At 32.6% G+C, this 21,862-nt stretch overlaps 1 protein-coding gene across 1 annotated transcript in view; it reads left to right on the top strand.

The window, feature by feature from the left end:
* Positions 1–21,862, top strand: part of LOC142324071 (uncharacterized) — a 761,232-nt gene that overhangs the window by 154,260 nt on the left and 585,110 nt on the right. The window contains exon 6 of the mRNA XM_075364700.1: positions 8,903–8,996. Within this exon, the coding sequence (XP_075220815.1) occupies positions 8,903–8,996 (94 nt within the window). The remainder of the gene's footprint in view (positions 1–8,902; positions 8,997–21,862) is intronic.

The following is a 21,862-nucleotide window of genomic DNA, read 5'->3' on the forward strand; positions in this document are numbered from 1 at the left end:
AGGTTCATTCTCAATATTTGCTTTACTGGCTTCTGATGAGCAAAACCGTGAGAGCCTACCTACTCACAGTACTTCAATTGACAGTTTCATCACCATAGACGACGATGATGTCACTAGTGTTCATTTTTTCCACTGTTCGAAGTTCAGTCACTGCACTTTGTTTTAGACGAGTTGACAAAGTAGGCATCTTGATTCTATAATAATGGCAACTGACAAAAAAGAACACATGAGTCAATAACTTTTGGAATAATATTAGTAGGGAAATAAAACTACAAAATGGCAGCATGTGTTTCTTTGTGCAATATTTTTTTCTCCCCTTACAATCTAGTGTGCACACATTTCAACCACCTGTAGTGATAGTAAATCATGATTCCTGTTGTTGTTTACACTCACCAAATACATATGCAAAATCTGCAAAGTATGAGTGATATTCAGACATAAGTGACATTTTCGCTCCAGTCATTATATAGTAGTTGAACTTACTGTTGTAAGTGTGACATGTTTGTGATCAATGCACTGTTTAAAACAATTGTGTAGCACAAATACAATTTAATATCAGAAATTACTGTAAAATAAAATGTATGCTGCTAGTTCTTTAAAAGTATCTTTTATAAAATTTATAACTTTCAAAATTAAAGAAAAATTGAAAGCGTCTTTGTATGACCTTCATAACTTTGTTAAGCTATTCTAATTTCTTGAATTCTTTTGTCAGTGAGTCATAATTTAATATACTTTTTTATTGTTGAGTTCCTTGTTTCTGTTTAATAGTATTGTATTGTTTATGTTGTTCAATTATATGAGTAATTGTTAAAATTGAATGTAATTTCAGAAGAATTTTTGTAGCTTATTTCTCAAACTTAACTGTATGGTCTTATAAAAACTCCTACGATACAGGAGATTCTCTAATAATTCAAAACTTAGTCGATTGAACTTTTAATTGGTATGAATTTATTTTAACAAATATTTATAAAAACTATCTAATTTGTTATGGTTTTTTCTCTGACATTGTTTAGTACATTTATTACATAATTCCAATTCAAATATTTAATTAGAAAGATATAAATTTATTTACCTTTTTATATTATATACAGTACAACCTCGCTAATATGTGGTTTAAAAAACCACAGATACGGTTATAATGCGATTAATTGCTTGTCACCGAGAAAGGATGATTGTCATCATGTATTAAAATTTTTATATATGGAAGTCCTTGATGCTTCAAGCATGTAAACATGAAATCATTTCCTGTGATTTATAAGAACAATAAAAATTCTTGGATGTCATAGAATATTTTTTTAACATGGTTTAACGAGGAGTTCGTGCCATCTGTCAAGAGTTATTTGCACTATGGAAGATGGAAAGGAAAGCTTTACTACTGCTCAGTAATTGTCCAGCCCATCCACCAGACTTATTAAAATCAAAAGATAATAAAATTACAGGCATGTTTTTACCTAAAAATACATCATTAATCCAGCCATTGGATCGGGGAATTATTTGAACCTTTAAAGCCTTTTATCAATGAGAGTTAGTAACAGCTATTTTTGAAAACCCTTACATTAAAAAATGTTATGTACAGTGCTGGAATTGCATGGAATAATATAAGCAGTGTGACAATAGCAAATTGTTGTTCAAAATGTATGAATGACCACAAAATTGAGGATATTCGTATTTTCACCAACAGTAATGCTGAAGAACACTCTACTTATACTGGCCAAAAATTATCGGTTACTGATCTAGAAGAAAGAATGGGTTCAAGAGGATAAAGATACTCTTGTAGCGTATTATATGATCGATGATGAAATTGTACAGTCTGTTACTGCACTTGGGAATGGTTTGTTGGACAAAGAAAGTGAATGTGTATCAGTGGTCATTACAATTAATGCACCCAAAATAAGTGAAGTTCTCAACAACGCAAATCACTTAATGATGTGGATGGAACAACAGAGTGATTGTGATCCTCTTCATTTGTTACACTTGCAAAGTATTAAATTGTATGTAAATAAGAAAAACAACATGAACTCCAAGCAAACAAAAATAAGTTCCTTCTTTTGTAATAACTATTGTAAACTTGGATTTTAAAATTTTTTAGTTATGTATATTCAACCATGTTGTTTAAATGTGTTCTAGTATAGTATTAAAGTAAGGCATAGTGCTGTCGTATTAAATATGTATGTTTAAAAAGTACGAAGAAAAACAATGTGAAAATGAAATCTAGCCACAAATATGTAAGTCTAGTTCATTCAGTACTCAGTAATTTTATTGTATTATTCAACATTTTTATTTTATAACAACTTTTATTTGTAGCTGTATCTTACAGTAACAATATTTTAACTACTATAATACAATGTTAACCCAATGGGCATTGATTTTTATTGTTTCTCACTTCACTTAGAAATAACACAAGTATAACCAATGTCCCCGTTTGTGGCTGCGAGCTTGTATTGTTTATAAATATGCACAAATAATAAATATACAGGCTATTTCTAAATTGGTGGGCTGGCTATACTTTTTTGGATTCTACCTGTAAAACTAAATAAAAAAAAACACCTTAGGAAAAATGGCAATTTCCTCTTTGTTCTCCCCCTGTCCGCAATTTTGTTATTTTTGTATAAAAATTTATATCCCAAGTTTGGTTAGAGTAACTACATTAATATTTGATAAGCATCTTGGTAATAAAATTTTAAACTTAGCCAAAAATCAGCACTTAAATATCTTCACAAATTACAAAATGGCAGCCATGTTTATTTTTCAATTTGTTGTATCTCCATAAATATTAGTTTTATCAAAATTTATGTATTTGCTAAAATAATAAGCATTTTATTTTGAACAAAGTGACATTTTATTTTTTTAATTCTGTTAAGCCGAGGTTTGGCAGAAAATTGATGTAATTTTGTGTTTGTTTTCATGTCCTCCAGTTTATGTTCAATTCGATTAAATATTAATTGTTTTTATTTATTGTTAATTCTAGTATTGTAAATTAGTATCAAATTAAGTAATAATTTTCTCACATTAACAAACCTAATAATTTTGACACAAAATTATAACATCAATTTTCTCTCATAACTCAACTATTTGTTAACCAATTTTAAATATATAATGCTTATTTTATTCAAAATAAAAGGCTTAATATTTTAGCAAAATCATAGATTTTGATAAAACTAGTATTTATGGAGAAATAACGGACTGAAAAATAAATATGGCCGCCATTTTGTAATTTGCATAGGTGTTTATGTCCTGATTTTTTGCTAATTTTAAAACTTTATAAGACACTTACCAAAAATTAATGTGATTCCTCTATTCGAATTTGAGATATAAATTTGTATATAAAAATAACAAAATGGCAGACAGAGGGTACGAAGGAGAAATTGCTATTTTTCCTAAGGATATTTTTTGTTTAGTTTTACAAGTGGGATCCGAAAGAGTATAACCAGCACACCACCACACTCTGTATACATTTATATTTATGCACTGTTTTTAAGCTGAAAATTAAGAGATTTTTAATTTTTTGCTGAAATAAGTTTTATTGAAAGAAATATAAAAAAATGAAAGTGTGATTGTGTTAAAACATAGCATTAAAGAAAAAAAGACCTAAACTTATTTTTTCTTGCAGGTAAGACAGAGAATGTTGCTAACATATTACCATGTTGCCTTGGTTTCTAAGTTGCTAATATACTAAGGCGGATTTAGCTATCCATAAAACAACTTTCATATTTATTTTTTGCCACATTTTTTATAAAATTAACGTATTCAATAACTGTGGTAGTGTTTTACAAAATTAAAGTTGGATACAAGATTACAGATAGAAATTACCAATAGAAATTTATCATAAATTAATAGATTTATACATTTTATCTGCTTGTTTTTTTAGTCACACTCTCTCTTGTAATAATAACCGTTCTAGTTTTTTTAATACTCTAAGTTTATGTGATTAAATTTCTTGCGTTGTGAGTTAAAAAGAAAAGAGATTGTTTTGGGTAAAATAAATATTTTGATTGTAAGTGAAAGCATGTTTTTGAATATGTTTTCAGGAATATATTTTTGAACAATTTATGAAAAAGTTTTTAAAAACTTTACATGATTGGAAAGAGAGCATTTTATTTAGATAACTGTGAAAATTTCAAATAAAGTAATTTTGAAAATTGCTTAATAAATTAATTAATTTCTTATTGTACAACTTGTTAACACTTACTTCAAAACACATTTAAAACAAATACTGTTAAGTTCTTTAAATTTTGAGTTTTGGAAGTTGATATCAAATTAAAAACAAATACCAATAACTTATTATAATTATTTTTGTTTTTTTATGTTTTACGGGCATTGATTTCTAAGGTCATCATTAGCCCTCGTCACATTCTTAAAAGAGATTAATATCACCATCAGGGTCATCATATATAAGGGTGTAAAGGAGCCCTTACATTTTATTTAAAAGCACAAAAATTTACACAACATTTAACGACAAAACACTAAAACTACACTTACAGGATGTAAAGAGCCCCGATCTTAAAATTTAAAGAGAAATTAAAACACAAGTATGGAAAAGATAATGTTTACAATTCCATTATGTTTTTTTAAATCCTGTCTCACTTATTTTATTATTTAAGCACCCTCAGGGCGACCAGAACCACTGTTAAGCAGCACATCAGTTGCCCCAGGATGCCGTAGCAGTTGAATTCCCCCTATAAATAGTCCTATAGGACGTAACCCAGCGAGGTCCCCTCCCATGTCATAAGAGCAATTTGACCACCTGTTCAGGACGGCCAAAAAACCCCTCAGCAGGAAGGCTGCCCTTCCCGGCCCTGACCTACTTGGCTTCAGGCATGCCTTGCACATGCCCTTGGCCCTGCGCCCTCAGTCCACTCTTGAGGGTCCTCCATGCCATCATTGGATACGCCCCAACTCCCCTACTCTTGCATGCAGGCAAGCCCGGGCGGCCTAGGCAAGAGGGCTGCCTCTCATCACTATATGTGCCACACTTTGAGACTCCCTTGAGGGGGAGAAGCTACCCACCCCTTAGAAAGTTTTTAAAACGGTTTTAAACATTTTTTTTTTAGAGACTTCTCAGAGTCCACTGGCATGTAGATAAGCAACTATCCTTTCTTCATTTCCATTTTTCAAATCAACAGCAATATTATTACTTAGTCAGAATCTCTTTCTGAGGTTCTCATATATGGTACACTCTTCCATTAGATGCTTAACTGTAAGTATTTTGTTAAACACCACACATTGGCCTTTCTTCGCCGGTTTATAAATATGAATTTGTTATTCGCATGTGACCAATTCTAAGTCTGGTCACAGCCACTTGTTCTCGGCGAGTCAACTTCACGTCGCTTTTCCATTTATATGGAGAAGTTTTAACTGAGTTTAATTTTGTATTCAATCTTCTCTAATCAATATTCCACCTATTTCTTATTGTGTTAGATAGTTTTTAACATCTGCCACCCGTACAGGAATTACATCTATCTTTTTTGCATCTATCACTCAATTCCTGTATATGTAATCCCCACATTAGGGATTTCTCCAATAACAGACCTAAAAATCTCACATTATCTTTATATTGTATTGAATTGTTGTCGATGGTCAGAACAGGACTTTGGTAAGGAATTATCGTCTGATGCAGTTGTATTTCTGTCAATGGATGACACGTATTGCTGCCAGGATTGTTTTTTAGAGTCTATCATAAGTTGTTTTGCATATGCCCTGTATTTTTTAAAGGCAATTAAATTATCTACAGTGGGACGTTTCTTAAAAGCGTTATACACTTTTTTCTTTCTTTTAATAGCTTCACTTATTTCATCGTTCCACCACAGAATGGGTGGCTTCTTCATTTTCCCCGATGTTTTGGGAAAATATCTTGATGCTGAGTCAAGTATTGCAATAGTTATAGTGTCGACATCAGCTTTGATAAGTCCAGTTGTTTCAGGGAGTATCATCTTAGTTGTGAAGCTCGTCCAATCTGCCTTATCAAACAACCATCTTTTGGAGATGGGATATGTTTTCCTTGTAACATCAGTTACAATTTGCACAAGAAAATGATCGCTTTCATGTAGAGCCTCTAAAACATGGAAGCTGTACCTCGGTGCTATCAATCCACTTATAAGTGCTAGATCTATAAGGACATTGATCTATCTCTGGCACTGAAAAAAGTTCCTGGTCATCGTTTAAGAGAATAAGATCAGAATTCAGCAGCAACTTTTCCAATTGTCTTCTGCGGGGATCTACTCAATCCGACCCCCAAAGAGAATTAAGAGCATTGAAATTACCCACCAGTAATACGGGTGGGGGAAGCTGAGAAATTAGTCATGCTGTGTCATCCTCTTTCCAATCAAAATTTGGCAAGTATAAATGCTGCAGACAGTAATGTGAAGCGGATACTTCATTCTGATGGCGACCGCTTGTAGGTTTGTATTTAGATCAACAGCTTTAGCAGTTGATCTCACTGAAATGTATTGTATCTTCCTAATTGGAAATTTTCATTTCGGCAGAAATGTGTTTCTTGCAGACATATACAAATTGGGTCTAAATCATGTACCAAGTGTTGGAGATCATGGATGTTTCACAAACATCCATTCATTTTTCACCGAAGAATCGACTCACTAATTGTAAATTAATTTATGGCCTTGGTTTGCCTTTCAGCCATCCTTTTTTTCTATTCTTTTCCATATTACAAACAGCTTCATGTTTGTTAAGAATGTCATCGCCCGTATAGCTCCCGGCCTCTGAATCGGAGGCCATAGAAGCCACAGACATGGATCGGCGCCTGAACTAGGTGCCGATTGAGAAGGAGGAACCTGGAAGACACCTGACATGGGAGTCGCACCAGTTACTGTCCCAAGCAGGGGAGACACAAGCCTTCCCTGTGTGGTTTTTGGTGGCCTCTAAACCACAGAGGCCACCTCGGTTGCAGGAGGCTTGGGAGCCTCCATAACAAACTGTGAAGCAGTTACCTTCTTCTGGTCATCATCTAATATTCTCGCAAACAGATGTGGCCTTCTGGCTTGGCATCCGTTTTTTTCTGTTCAAGAGCACTTTTGTTTTTTGAAGATGTGTCATCAGGAGGCTGTACTGCTATCTTTGACTTTACGGTTTCTTTGCAACTGAAAGGCTTCATTTTATTTTCTATTATCCTTTCAATCATGCTAGCCAAAGTGGGTGCAAATTTACTAATAACTTTCATCGACAGCAACTGGAGCACGAGCAGGAGCAGCAGCCACAGCCTGAGTATAAGTTGTTGCTCTAGGGTTGCGGGCGTTTACAGTCTTTTTAGCTTCAAGATAGCTGATTTTCTGCAGGGTTTTTACTTCCTGCACAGCTACTTTGGAAACTGTCCTGTCTTTGTAGACAGGACAGTTTCTGTCCTTTACAATTGACACATGTATTAGGCTCCTTACATGGCTCTCCTTGATGAACTTCATCACCACACATGCATATTTGCGGTCTCTCGCATCTGAGATAAGTGTGGCCAAAGCGTTGGCACTTGAAGCATCTCATAGGTTGTGAGACAAATGCCTGCACATCCAAATGGTGAATTTCTGCTCGAACTTTCTCCAGCAGAGTTGGTTGGTTAAAAGTGAGGACATGAGAACCTTCTCATGTTCAACCTGCAGCACTCTATTACTCCTTGTGATGTCAATTCTTCAACTATTTCCTGCTCTGTACAGTTTAGAAGATCCCGACAGATCACGAAACCCTTTGAGGTGTTGAGTGTGCCATGCGGATCGACACATACAACAAAATCTCCAATATTCTTGAGCCCTAGGATCTTCTGTGACTGAGCATCATTCGTAGTCTCAACATTAAGTCCATTAAAGGTTTTCCTGATTTCCGTAACCGGGCCTCCAGCACATTTAGTTATTTCTCGAACAATGAGAAAAGGGCTCACCCTTGAGAAATTTCCATCTTCCTTTATGATAACCAAATACTTTGGTTTTGGTATGTTGCTCTTGTAAAAAGCTCCTAGCCTCAATTTCTAGATGTCTTGATTCTGCACTTTTTCTCTGTTTTGCCTCAGGCAAAACAGCTGATTCTAAATGAGGGTGTTTACATGAACCCTTTGACACATTTGTTGATTGTTCAAGTTGCAAATTATGTGATCCCTTCTGTAGTAAGGCTAGCCGGCGGGGTACACTACTAAAAACATTTTGCCCATATTAAAGCAACCAACTTTTCATAATAAAGATTGCTTACTACCGGTGTATTTTAGTGGTTGGGGTTTAATTAGCCACACTTCTCAGGAATGATCAGCCTGAGTCTGTACAAAACCACACTTTCACTTACATGTCATGCATATATCATCCTCATCTCATTTGGCTTTGTGGGTTTGGAGATTGCTTATTGTTTACTAGTTGAATAGATTGCAAACATATACATTAGGAAATAAATAAATAAAAATTTAAAAATAAGTCGTTTAAAACAAAAAGTAAACCAGGAAAGACCTGAATTAATATAAGATATAACATTAAGTAACTAATCAGAGTTTGGCTGAGGCTGCCTGTAATGCAGAATAAATCCTAAGTTTTTACTTCCAATTTTACCTACTAATTTTTTTGAAGTTTACATAGAAATAATTGTATATTAGATTGATATCAGTCGTTACGCTTTAAGAATGGAATAATAAGTCATAACGACAAATGAAAATATATCTTAAAATATATATTTTCAATTTGAATGCAGTGAAATTTTAAGTTTTAAAATGAATTTCCTACTCAAGGTATCTGGGAAAACTTCCTAAGGATCACCATAGAAATTTCTGCTATAAAGTAAAAAAGAATCATTAAAATTAGTGGATTTAAGGCTTAAACTTACATAAAAAAGCATTGAGTTGGGAAAACTTAATTTGTTTTTTTATAATTCTAAGTTTTATGTTGAGTTAAAATTTTGAATGATCAGTCTATTATTTTTTCAGGATGAAAGAACACGAATAGAAGATTTGGGAGGTTCTGTTTTACATTGGGGAGTTTGGCGTGTCAATGGACAAATTGCAGTATCAAGAGCTATTGGTATGTAAGAAAATGAAATTAGGATATAAATTCAGTTATTAATATGAAATTTTGTTTTTTGTTTATGTTGTGACATCACATTGCAATAATTGTTTTTTAATGGAATATTAATAAAAACTGTTTTTTTCCATTTTTTTGTATTATTTATTAAAAAAATTATTTAGCTTTAATTATATTTTTAAATAGTTTTCAACAAGTATTATTATAATGTAAAACGTGAAAAATTAGCAAGGATAGTTAATGAGAATAAAACTGTAATCAGAACAGTTAAGGAAGGAAAGCTAATTGACAGGACATAACAAGAGAAAAGAAGGATTGATTAGAAGACTGCTAATAGGAAGAATAGAAGAAGCAAAAGAGAGAGACCGAAAAGAATATAAATTATTAAAAGGAAATGGGAGCTATCAGAATCTTGAAAGTTCAGCTGGAGTAGAGTAAAATAGAGGTGGGGATGGTACAAGGGACCTGACTAAGAACAGAAAATCATGAGATGGTGCACTACAATACAAAGAGTGTTGTTATTTGTAGAATTATAAACTAAATACATATATTATTTCACTAAACCAGAAAAGAACAAGAAATTTTATCTGCTAAACAATAGCCAAAAGGATATGGACATTTTTGTGACATAACATGAAATACACATACAGAAATATGCTTTTTTGTGTGTTATTCTCATCCTGCAGATATTAGAAAGATATCTCCCTCTTGAGATGTGCTAGGTGGTCTATTCAGTAATTGGTTTTAAATAAACTGATAATACCTTCTTATGTTTCAAAAGGTCTTTAGCAAAATCTGCCAGGTGAATAAAGATATACTAATTTACACTGATGGTTCTAAGTAAGGTGATTCCATTGGATGATTTTGTATTGATTAGTCTGAGTGTTTACTTATCAGTCTTCCTCCTTGACGCATTATATTTCTTGTTGAATTGTCTAATGCTCTCTCAGCCCTTCATCATATCATAGATAGATTTTAAATGTTCTGGTGTACTGTTTTTCATTAAGTACAGCTCTTCAGGTGCTATCAGACATGCTCACTGTACATCTGATATTGCAGAGATTCACATGCCTGTCTCTACTCTCAGCAACTAAAATATTTGTTTCAGTTTCTGCTGAGTTTCAAGCCACATAAGAATAAAAGAGCTAATGTAGTCACTAACAAAGGTTGGTTTTAGGTGACTTTTCTTGAGTTTGCTATTCTGATTTTGCATTAGTGAGAGGTAGTTTAGCAGAATAAGTTATTGACAATAGTAGTTAATAAAACGATAGTAATAATTATTGTATTACATTAAAAGTAGTATGTTATCATGAAAAACAAGCATGTAAGATAGTCACCACAAAATTATAATTTGTATTTAGGCACCAGATTAATGCATAGATTCTTCATGTCATACAATGATGCTCCAAAATGCCCCACAGCTAATTACTGTTTAATAGTATGACATTTTCTTCTTGGTTATGTTTGTTGTATGGCTTTGCATAAGAGTTTCACTCTGTATGTAAAATTGGTGGTGTTGTTGGTGATGATGTGTGAAATAGAGAAACTTTTTAAATTTAAGTATATTTTTAGACTTTTGTGTGATTTTTTAATATATTTTAAAATTGATTTTCAATTTTAATTCAAGATATTTACAACCTTATTTCAATTACTTATGCTTTATGTATGGGTTAAACTATTGTTTTTTTTCCAATTTGTTTTTCATTATTTCTTAGTTTATTTCTCCTTATGATTGTTGTTTTATACCCATCTTTATTTATTTGAATTGTGTCTACTCATTTAGAATATTGTTTTCTTTTGTTATATTGTATGTCTTGTAAATTGTGTTGTGTTTTTATATTTCATAATATTTGAGTGTGTTAAGATTTGGTCCCTTTTTTGTGTAGAAAGGTTGTTATTAATAAATCATTTTTTTTCCCTGATCAGTATATGTAATAATATAGTGTATAGATCATGTTACTATAATGTTAGTAAATTCTGATTTTTATCTATTATTTTGTTAACAAATCTTGTATGTGTTTCTATAAAAATGGATTTTAAATGATCATTGAAGCTGTTTCCTCATTTATCCAACTTAGAATATTATGGAGTTGGATCTGTTGAGTTCATATATTTCAGATGCATTGTGTTTGTTCAGTGATTATACAATGTTTTATTCTGTGTTCTGAAAGCTTTAGTTGTACCCAACCTTTTTAAACCGATAGCTACTTTGTGTGAGTATTTTTTTATGTATTGTAGTGTGATTTTTTTTCTTTGTTTTGTGAATGATTGGATCATTGACTGTGCTGTATATCCATTCTAATGTGCTAGGAATATTATAATTTATACTTCTTTGTGAAATCAAGAAAAAATGGGTACATTGAATAGCTTATGTATCATATTTTTAAAGTTTATGTGATGTTAGGTGGTTTTAGTTATTGTAAAAAGCATATGTATCTGTCCAACTTCATCGGATAGCTTTTGCATCCAACTGTATACATATCATATGTAATACCATTTAAAAATGATTTATGGAATGTGTGAAATTTACAAACTTATAGAATAGAAAAAGAAACATTAAAAAGTAAATGAAAAATTTTTTCATATAAAACTTGAAGTACATTCTGAAAATGTACACAGTATATCAGCATGTAGTATCCTGTTATGTTAAGATTATATTTATTGATAGCTGCTTGTATTAAGGGCCCCTGATAGGAAACTGTTCTATCTATTTTGTATATTAATCCTTTAAGTACAACCAGTCAAAAGTTCCTAACCAATGTATGCTACTTCCCTGTTTCAGTATTACTTTGTGTCAATGATTTGTATCCAGCTTTAATTCATTTGAAAGTTATAAAAACATTTTATTTTTCTTAAATTGATTTGTTTAGAACCTCTTATAAAAGTATAAACTGATTTATAGGAAATATCTTATTTTACTGAAATTAATATTTTTAAGATTCATATTATTCTTCTGTACTGTTAAATTATATTTAAAGTCTGTTAAACAAACTTCCTAGTACAGAATATTGAGATAAGACATATCTTACCTTAATTTTTCATGAAAGTTCTTTCACAGGATCCCGCATCCTCAGTTGTGATTGAAATAATTCCATTATTGCATTATAAAAATACTAAAATAATGAAAATTGTGTTAATTTACATGAGTGCTGCTATCTGTTGCAGTTTTTATAAGACCGTCTCCCTCAAACACTGCTTATAGTTTATCAAATTTAAATTTTGTTTGTATCTATATATGTAATATTTTTTTAAATATATTTAATTTTATATCATCTTTATTAAATTCTAAATTTCTGTTAATATCAGAAATCGAATGTTATTGTTTATTAGATGGTCTGTCATACTAGATAAACCTAATTTATTATTTTTGTAAGTTCTATAATGTTCAAGAAATCTAGTTTTAAAGGATTTATTTGTTTTTCCTGTATAAATACTGTCATAATTATTACATTTAATTATTTTAAATTCCACACAGGTTGTTTATTGCTGTTTTGTTTTTTAAATATTTTATTATATTAAAAACTATAAGATATTATTTATTAAAGTAGTGTCATATCCATTTTCAACTGCTATATGTTTTATTATGTTTATTTCATCATTTAACATTTTGTTTTTAATATTTGATTGTTCTGTTAATCATATTTATATAAGTGTTAATTTTATGAGATCATCTATGAGAACCATTTTACCAAACATAAATAAATAAGCTGTTATTCTCATTGGAACATAATAATACATTATATAGATCAAGTCATGTGATTTTTTATGAATATAAAAAGAAATTATTTGATAAAAAAAATTAGGAGTGTTGTTTATAAGTAAATATTAGTTTTTTAAGTACAAACTCATGAAACAATTAATTTTAAGGTAAAATATTAAGTGTAAAAAATAACTACAAAAATAAGTCACAATTTAAAAGCTACTATTGAAAATTATTTGAGCATACATTAATGTGCTCATTGAATGAGATGCAGATAAATCATGTTAATTTTTTTATTTAATTAATATTATTTAGAAATTTATCAACAGAGTAAAAAGAAAATTTTTTAATTATATTTTACATAAAATAGCAGAAAGATTTTTCAAATTATTCAGCAATTTATTAAAAATAGCAACAAAAGTATAATAAGGCCCTTACCTGTAAACTGAAGTATTGTGTTTTGTTAAATGAAAATGATTCCTTTTTCTGGTTTCATAAAGGGGGTGGATATTGTTATTTTTTTAATAATAAATAACCATTCTTTTTACCAAAGATTATACATTCATAAATATAAATTCACGGATAAGCTAACATATTTAATTTTGTAAATATATTTTTCTAATTGATTTATACTTAAGGGTGCCAGATAATAGTTTGACAGCACATTTTGTATATCTTAAAAAAATCAACCTGACTATATAAGAGAGTCCCAACAGATGACACAGTAGGTACAAGATTATATCTAGTCATAATAAATATTTAATAATAATGACAAACTTATTGTTTTATTAAAGCACTTCAGAGGAAATTAGTACAATTAAAAATAAAATCAATTTGATCATCCCACAAGAACTTGTCATCTAATAAAACACCCAGAAATTTGGCTTTTTGGGGAACAGAAATACTATCGTTATCAGTAATGGGAATTCTATGCACACGATCAGAAAAGTTAATTTTAGCTAAGAAGCCCAATGCAACAGTTTTGTCCACATTTAATGTTAGATGGTTGTAGTCCATCCATTTAATAACTTTTTGAACTACTATCATACAATTCTCAATTCCTTTTAAATATCTGATACAGATACCTTTGATTATTGGTATTTTACCAATAATTCTCACTCTTTCATTTTTAATAATGCTACCCTTGAGATGGTCTCATTTGTTGTGAAAACGACATTTTAAGGAATGCCGTCTCTAGTTTTCCCCACCTTTCAGTTAGTTAACAGGTTTTTTATTATTCTGTAGAAACAGAAACTCTTTTCTAGCGATTATAGTTTAAAGTATAAAGAGTTGTAATTTCTGATAATTTAAATTCTTGCTTAGAAGATAATTTTAAATGATATATTTAATAAAAATAAAAAAAAAACAAGTTTTTTTTTTGTTTTTATTCATTTTTAATGATATATTTTAATTGCCACCAGCAAACAAAAATAAACAACTGTTAAAACAATAACACTATAGGAAAAAAACAAATGTCTGCTCATGATAGAAAACAACTAAAAAGAAAATCAATTTTTGTTTGTTACTATTGTTAAAATTTAAATTTAAATCCATAAAGGTCTATTTTAATGAACGAAAAGTATATCATTTAAGTTTAGTGGCTGTAAAGTTTTACAGCAGTTCTAAAAGTTAAGTTTTCACCCAGAAATTTTGTCTACTAATAATTTTTTACTGCTATACATGAAAAAGTGTAATTAATATTTTCACTTTCAATTTTGAGGCAAGTTAAAAAAATAAGATTATTGTTAAAAAATATGTTTGTGGCTTAAAAATGTCTGAATCATTGCTTTGATCAGTGTTTACGATTTCATTTTGTGAAATTTTATTTTCATGAAGCAAATGAAATAATATTGACTCTACTGCTATCGTCAGGTCTATTTTGACCCAAGAGATATATTTTTGTTTTTTATGTTGCAATGACTGTTGCTACCCCTCCAATTTTCATTGTCCGCTCTATTCAGGGTGTTTGAAGGTCAGTTATAGTGCCACATGCATTTAAAGCTATTGGTTTAACTTTTACGAGTGTTCCAGTCACCATCAACCCAACAATAGTAGTAACATTATTTTTTTTTTATATCAAGTGTTTTTTGTACTTTTATAATAAAATCATCATCATTGTATTTTTTGTGTTTTTAACAAATTATGAGTTTACCGAGTTCAAGTGCCTCTTGTGAAAATAGTAAAAGTTTGAATGAAAATGAAATTATAGATTATAAACTGCATAAACTGCATGACAATTTGAGTGACTGTGAATGTATATTTATTGAACATGATAGTGATAGTGAATGTGACATAGAAGGTATGATGATGTATGTGAAATTGAAAATGAAAATATTATGATTGTATCCGACTGTAAAATCAGTTGAAGAGGAAATTAGACAAGAATTTTTTTATGGAAAAAATCATTATAAATGGAGTACTGAACCATTTAAGGTAACTAATATATGAGCTAATAATGCTATTAGAACTCATCTTCCTCAAATAAAAGGAACTGTCAAAAACTTGAATCTATCCATTAATCCAATTGATTATTGGGAGTTACTGTTTACTGATGAAATGTTATATATTATATTAGAACGTACAAATGACAAATTCACTGACTTATCTCTGAACTACTACTCCACAACTTCCTTTGTTAATCACATTGATATTATTGAATTAACAGCTTTTATGGAATTATTGTATTTATGTGGTATCATTAGATGCAGTAAAGAAGAGGTGAGGAATCTGTGGAAGAGTGACAGGACTGGCGATGATATATACAGGGCAACCGTCCCTTCAGCAGTTTTTATTTCTGTTAGTTTCTCTACATTTTGAAAGTGGCATTAAATACACCCCAGTATACAAGATGGTAACAAAACTGCTCTTATTTCCAAATTATTTAAAATTTTCATCCCAAATTGCCAGTCTAATTATTCACCCTCCGAGTATTTAATCGTAGATAAGTGATTGTCGAAATCGGTGTTGATTCTGTAAATAAAGAATAAGTGCATAAGTCTTTATGTACTGCGATTATAATTATTTTTATTATGAATTGTAAATATCATCCGTGTATCTAACATTATTAACTTATGATATTTATGTAAATTTATTGTATTAATATATGTAATGAATGAAAGAAGACTTGTTGAGTCCTTGAAGCCTTGTAGTAGACTCGTAGAAGACTTGCCTGAATGAAATGCAGAGCCTGCTTATATACTGTGTATGGAGCCACTGAATTGTCAGGAGCAGAGTGCATCTGAAAGGAGCTGTGTGAATTGTCAGGAGTCGAGTATGAATCTGACCGAAGCCAAAGATCTTTAAATGTTTATTAGGCCATTTTTAAATGAAAATTAATGTTTTTCATTAATTTTAAATAACATGAATGAAAAAACATGAATGCCTGCCAAAAATCATATGATATATGAATTAAATTATTATAAACAATATCATGAATTATATGATTTTTTTTTAAATATATGATTTTTGCAATTACAAATAAGCTACATAAAAGGTACAATTTATAATGAAGTATTTGAATGAAATACAACAAGTTTAGTTATATATATGGACAGTAACATGATTTACATATTGTTAAAATAATAATACAGTTGAGTAATTTGCTTTTTACATAATCATAATTAAACTAATACAAATATGTAATTAAAATAATATTTATAAGCGTTCATGGACATTTTACAAAAATACAATCAAATGAAATTAAAGAGAACAAGTGTACGAAATATTTAAATTAATAAAAAATATTTTTTTAAAAATATTATTTGAATTAATCATTTGAGATTGGCAACAGGCATAATTTATGAATAGGTCTTTGTAATGGACTGTTAACTGAAAAGACTTGTGGGAATGCCCCTACGTGATATGAATCCTTTAAGTGCTGCTATAAAAGACTGTGAGGTGAGATTAGAAACTAATTGTAAATGAATAGCCTTAGTGGTGAGACATATAAAAAGTGCTATATAAGATTTACTTAATGTTTTAGACCTCTGCCCGCCATGACAAATCATAATTGGACTGCCATACTCTACTGTGCAAGTAGAAAATTATCAGGAAAGAATTACTCCGAATAGTGGTAGTTGACCAAGCTGTTGTACTTTGGTTTTTGCAATATATTGAAAGCATGTCATACATTTACGAATGATAGAAGAAATAACTCTCTTACCATTAATTATCCAGTATTTTTGTCATAACTAATGATGAATAAGTTGAACACCAGCATGCAAGAGTCACAAGTGTTCAGCAGTAATGATTAGTTTTGTGATGTTACTTACCATTAGGATGTAAAACAATAGGATGTTTTACTTGGTAATGTAACAGAGAGTGTTGCAGTCTGCCACCTACGCGTAGTAAGTCTGAATTATCCAGAAATGGATCAAGTGAAATAAGTTTGTTTTGTTTAGAAATAGTTTGATTGTTTTTAAGATTATTTAATTTATCACTAAACTGCACGTGTTGTGATTGTTGAATAAAAAAGGTAATAAGAGTGTGATTTAGTTCCTAAAGGACCAGAAATTCGTTCTGAATGTCTTGATTTGGCATTATGAATAAATCTGAAACAAAAACTAAAAGTACAAATTAAAGTATGTAGGGATGAAAATCATTCTGTGTAATCGATACAACAGTAAATACAAATGATGTTCCAATATGTTTGCGTTTTTCTATTAGATATTCAGCACTTATATTACAGTTATTAAAGGTAATATTAATATCTTTCAGCCAGTGGGCCGAAGTTTGTAATAGTCAATGAGGACCATGCCACCAAAGTTAAATGTCAGTTAATTTAGTTGGTGAACAACCTCTAGACAGTACGTCTGCTAGATTATCATAGGATTTGATGTAATGCCCATTAGCATTTGTGGTAATTTGTTGAATCTCAGAAATTTTATTTTTGACAAGTACTTTCCAATTAGATGGTTTTCCATGAATCCAATGTAGTACTATTGTAGAATCAGTGTATAAATGGATTTCATCAAACTGTATGTTTAAGGCATTAATTACCTTAATAATAGATGACTAAGTTTTAAACCGCCACAAAATTCAAGTCTTGGAAGTGTAATTTGTTTTAAGGGTGCCAATTTTGATTTAGAGCAAAGTAAATTAGAGGAAATTGTATGATTAGTATATACAGTTGTTATGCAAATACAACAAGCCCTTTATGGAGACATCCAAGAATCCATGTATTTGAATAGAATTAATTCTACTATCAATATTGGGTTTGATGGAACGATTTATTTTAATGGATTTAATCAAATGCAACCGGTTGTATAAATTGAGCCATTGTGTCAGTAACATGTTGGGTAATTATATACCCATAACATCCATAATACACATTATGTAACCAATATTATTGCAATATTTTTGAAATATCAATTTTTAACTGAATAACTTCTTCAAAGTTGTCTGAACCCGTTATGAGATCATCAGCATAAAAATCATTTTGAATTGATTTACATGCAAGTGGAAATTCATTTTCAGTTGCAATTTGAATTAAAGACCATGTGACCAAATATGGTGCACAAGCAAACCCATATGTTACCGTACATAATGCATAGTGTTTTATCTCCTGATGTGGAGAATCACGCCAAAGTATTTGTTGTAAATTGGAATCACTAGATTTAACTAATACTTGACGATACATTTTAGCTATGTCAGAAGTAATGATGTAATTATGGATTCTGAATCTAAGCAATATGGAAATTAGATCTTGTTGAACTATAGGTCCAATTAAAAGAGTATCGTTGAAGGATAAACCGTTAGTGGTTTTCGCTGAATCATCAAAGACAACTCAAATTTTAATAGTTAAACTTGATGGTTTAAATACTGGATGGTGAGGTAAATAACACACATTCGATTTGTTAATTAACAAATCATCGGAATTAAGTAACGACATGTGACCTAATTCTAAATATTCTTGAATGAAAGCTGAGTAATCCTTGTTATGGTTGGCATTGTTAATTAGTTTTCTTTCTAAAGGTAAGAATCTATTTTTAGCATTAACAAAAGAATCACCTAGTGAATGTTATTATCTTTGCATGGTATAGTAGATAGATTTACAAGAAAAGATGCAATATTGTTGTCCTCAATGTTATTAGGAAGGCGACCACTAATTATATATCCTAATTTAGTTTATTGTATAGTAGGATATCTGAAATTACAAATGAATTTCCCAGGAAGAATAAGACTCGATTAGAATTGAGCTTCAGTTAGTACATCAATATTATTTGCTGTATTGAATTTGGGATCTGCAAAAAATGTATTATGAGGAAGATTAAGATTAGAAGTGCCCTGAGGTAGATAATCCTCACGTCCGGAACACAACATCTACGTTCCACGTCCAGGGCGGCAACAGCTGTACTCACGTACATTACATATAGCTGGCTAACGGGGTTCCGAGTATTGTTTCTCGGATATACTTTTTACGGCCGATTTTCATCTGTAGGCCGAATCAGAGGACTGGATTTCACGGCCACCTGCAGATACGAAATTCTTACAGATTGTGGAAATTGAATGATACCACCTTTAGAGCTGGCGATGTGGCGGCCACGGTCGAAGTTATTTGCAGGTGTAACGGAGACCTTTCGTTGTCCACATGCCCCCCGCGATGGCAAGCATGTAGTTAAGGTGCCCATGTTGTTCGGGGCATGGGAGCCCTGAAAGCCTCGGTGTGTAAGGGCCTGGAGTCAGTGCAGAGACTGCGCATCCGCTCTCTGCCAGGACATATGCCGGTTCCACCGGAGTACCGGAACGGACCTCCAGGGTTGGTAGCCCTGGAGTGCGGGTGTACCCCGGCGGCTAGCCTTACTACAGAAGGGATTATTTGTTCATGGAAACTGAACAACTAAACGTGGCAGAGGGTTCACGTAAACACCCTCGTTTAGAACCGGCCGTTTCGCCTGAGGCAAAACGCCGAAAGAGTGCGGAAACTAAAAGGATTGAGATTGAGGCTAGAAAAAGCTTACAAAAAGCTTTTTTCAAGAGCAATAATGCACCGAAACCTAAATATTTGGTCATTACCAAGGAGGATGGAAATTTTTCGAAGGTGAGTCCTTTTCTCATCGCTCGGGAAATAACCAAATGTGCTGGAGGCCCTGTTAAAGAAATAAGAAAAACCTTCACAGGACTTCATGTAGAGACTGTAAATGATATACAGTCTCAGAAGATCCTAGGACTGAAGAAAATAGGAGATCTGGCTGTACGCGTTGATCCCCATGGCACACTCAACACCTCAAGAGGTGTTGTGGTCTGTCGGGATCTTTCAAATTGTTCGGAGCAAGAGATTGTAGAGGAACTGGCAGCACAAGGAGTAATAGAGTGCCGTCGATTGAACATGAGAAGGAATGGTGAGGTCTTACCCTCAGCTTCTCATGTCCTCACTTTCAACCGGCCTACTTTGCCGGAAAAGATAAGAGCAGGGATTCACCGTTTGGATGTGCGGGCATTTGTCCCACAGCCAATGAGGTGCTTTAAGTGCCAACGCTTTGGCCACACCGCTCTTAGATGCGAAAGACCGCAAATATGCGTATGCGGTGAAGAGGTGCATGAGGGAGAGCCGTGTAAAGAGCCTCCTACATGTATCAACTGCAAAGGAGCACATTCTTGTAGATCAAGGAATTGCCCTGTCTACAAAGATGAAGTAGCTGTGCAGGAAGTAAAAACCCTGCAAAAGGTCAGCTACTTCGATGCAAAGAATATAGTTAACGCCCGTAAGCCTAGAGCAACAACAACTTACGCTCAGGCTGCGGCTGCCGTTCCTGTTCCTGCTCCAGTTGCTGTCGATGAAGGTCAACTCATCAATAAACTTGCTCCGACCTTGGCTAATATGATTGAAAGAATTATTGACAATAAAATGAAACCTTTCAATAGTAAAGATCCTATAAAGCCAAAGATATTAGTACAGCCTCCTGAAGATAAAACATCGAAAGTTGCTCTTGTTCTGAAGAAAACGGACGCCAAAGCAGAATGCCAAGTCCGTCTCAGTGAGATTCTTGATGACAAGAAAAAGGTAATACCTACAGAGACTGTTATGGAGGCCCCCAAGCCTCCTGTAACTGAAGTGGCCTCTAAGCCTCAGAGGCCACAAAAAATTTCACAGGGGGGATGAATGTCCCCCCCTCCACAGGCGGTGACCGGTGCGACCCCCGTGTCTGGGGTCGGCCAAGTTGCCGCCCACAATCGGCGCCTGTAACCGGTGCCGATCCATGCCCGTCGTCGTCGGCGGCTTCGGTGGTCTCCGATACGGAGACCGGAAGCCTTACAGGCGACGACCTTCTCCGCGAACACGATGCTGTTCGTAGGATGGAGAAGAAAAGAAAAAAAGGATGGCCGAAAGGCAAACCCAGACAATAATTTAATTAAAAATTAGCGAGTCGATTGTACAATGGAACATCAATGGATGTTTTTCAAACATCCATGAGCTCCAACGCTTGGTACATGACGTAGACCCGATTTGTATATGTCTGCAAGAAACGCATTTCCGCCGAAATGAAAATTTTAAATTAAAAGGATTCGATATATTTCGGATATAGAGCTACCACCGAAGCGGTTGTTCTAAACACAAACCTACAAGCGGTCGCCGTTAGAATGAAGCGTCCGCTTCAGATCACTGTTTGCAGCATATACTTGCCGAATTTTGATTGGAATAAGGATGACATAGCAAGACTAATTTCAGAGCTTCCCCCACCTGTTTTACTGGTGGGTGACTGGAGTTATCGGAGACGATGTCGACGCCATAAAAAATGCAATAATTGAGTCGGCATCGAGATATATTCCCAAAACATCTGGGAAACTTACGAAGAAACCCGTTCCATGGTGGAACGATGAAATAAGTGAAGCTATAAAAAGAAAGAAAAGGGCGTATAACGCCTTTAAGAAGCGTCCTAGTATAGAAAATCTTGTTGCCTTTAAGAAATACAGGTCGTATGCAAAACGTCTTATGATAGACTCGAAAAAACGATCCTGGCAGCAATACGTGTCATCCATTGACAGAACCACTACTGCATCAGATGTTTGAAGGAAAGTGAAGGCGATTTGTGGGCGTAAAAATTTTGCTCCCATAACTAGCCTTCAAGATGAAGATGGAATTAAGGATACTCCAAACGAAATAGCAGAGCTATTGTCCAATCACTTCGAGAAGGCCAGCAAAACTACGAGGAAGGTTTTCGAACCA

Source organism: Lycorma delicatula, chromosome 4 (assembly GCF_047948215.1).
Source record: "Lycorma delicatula isolate Av1 chromosome 4, ASM4794821v1, whole genome shotgun sequence".
NCBI lineage: Eukaryota > Metazoa > Arthropoda > Insecta > Hemiptera > Fulgoridae > Lycorma > Lycorma delicatula.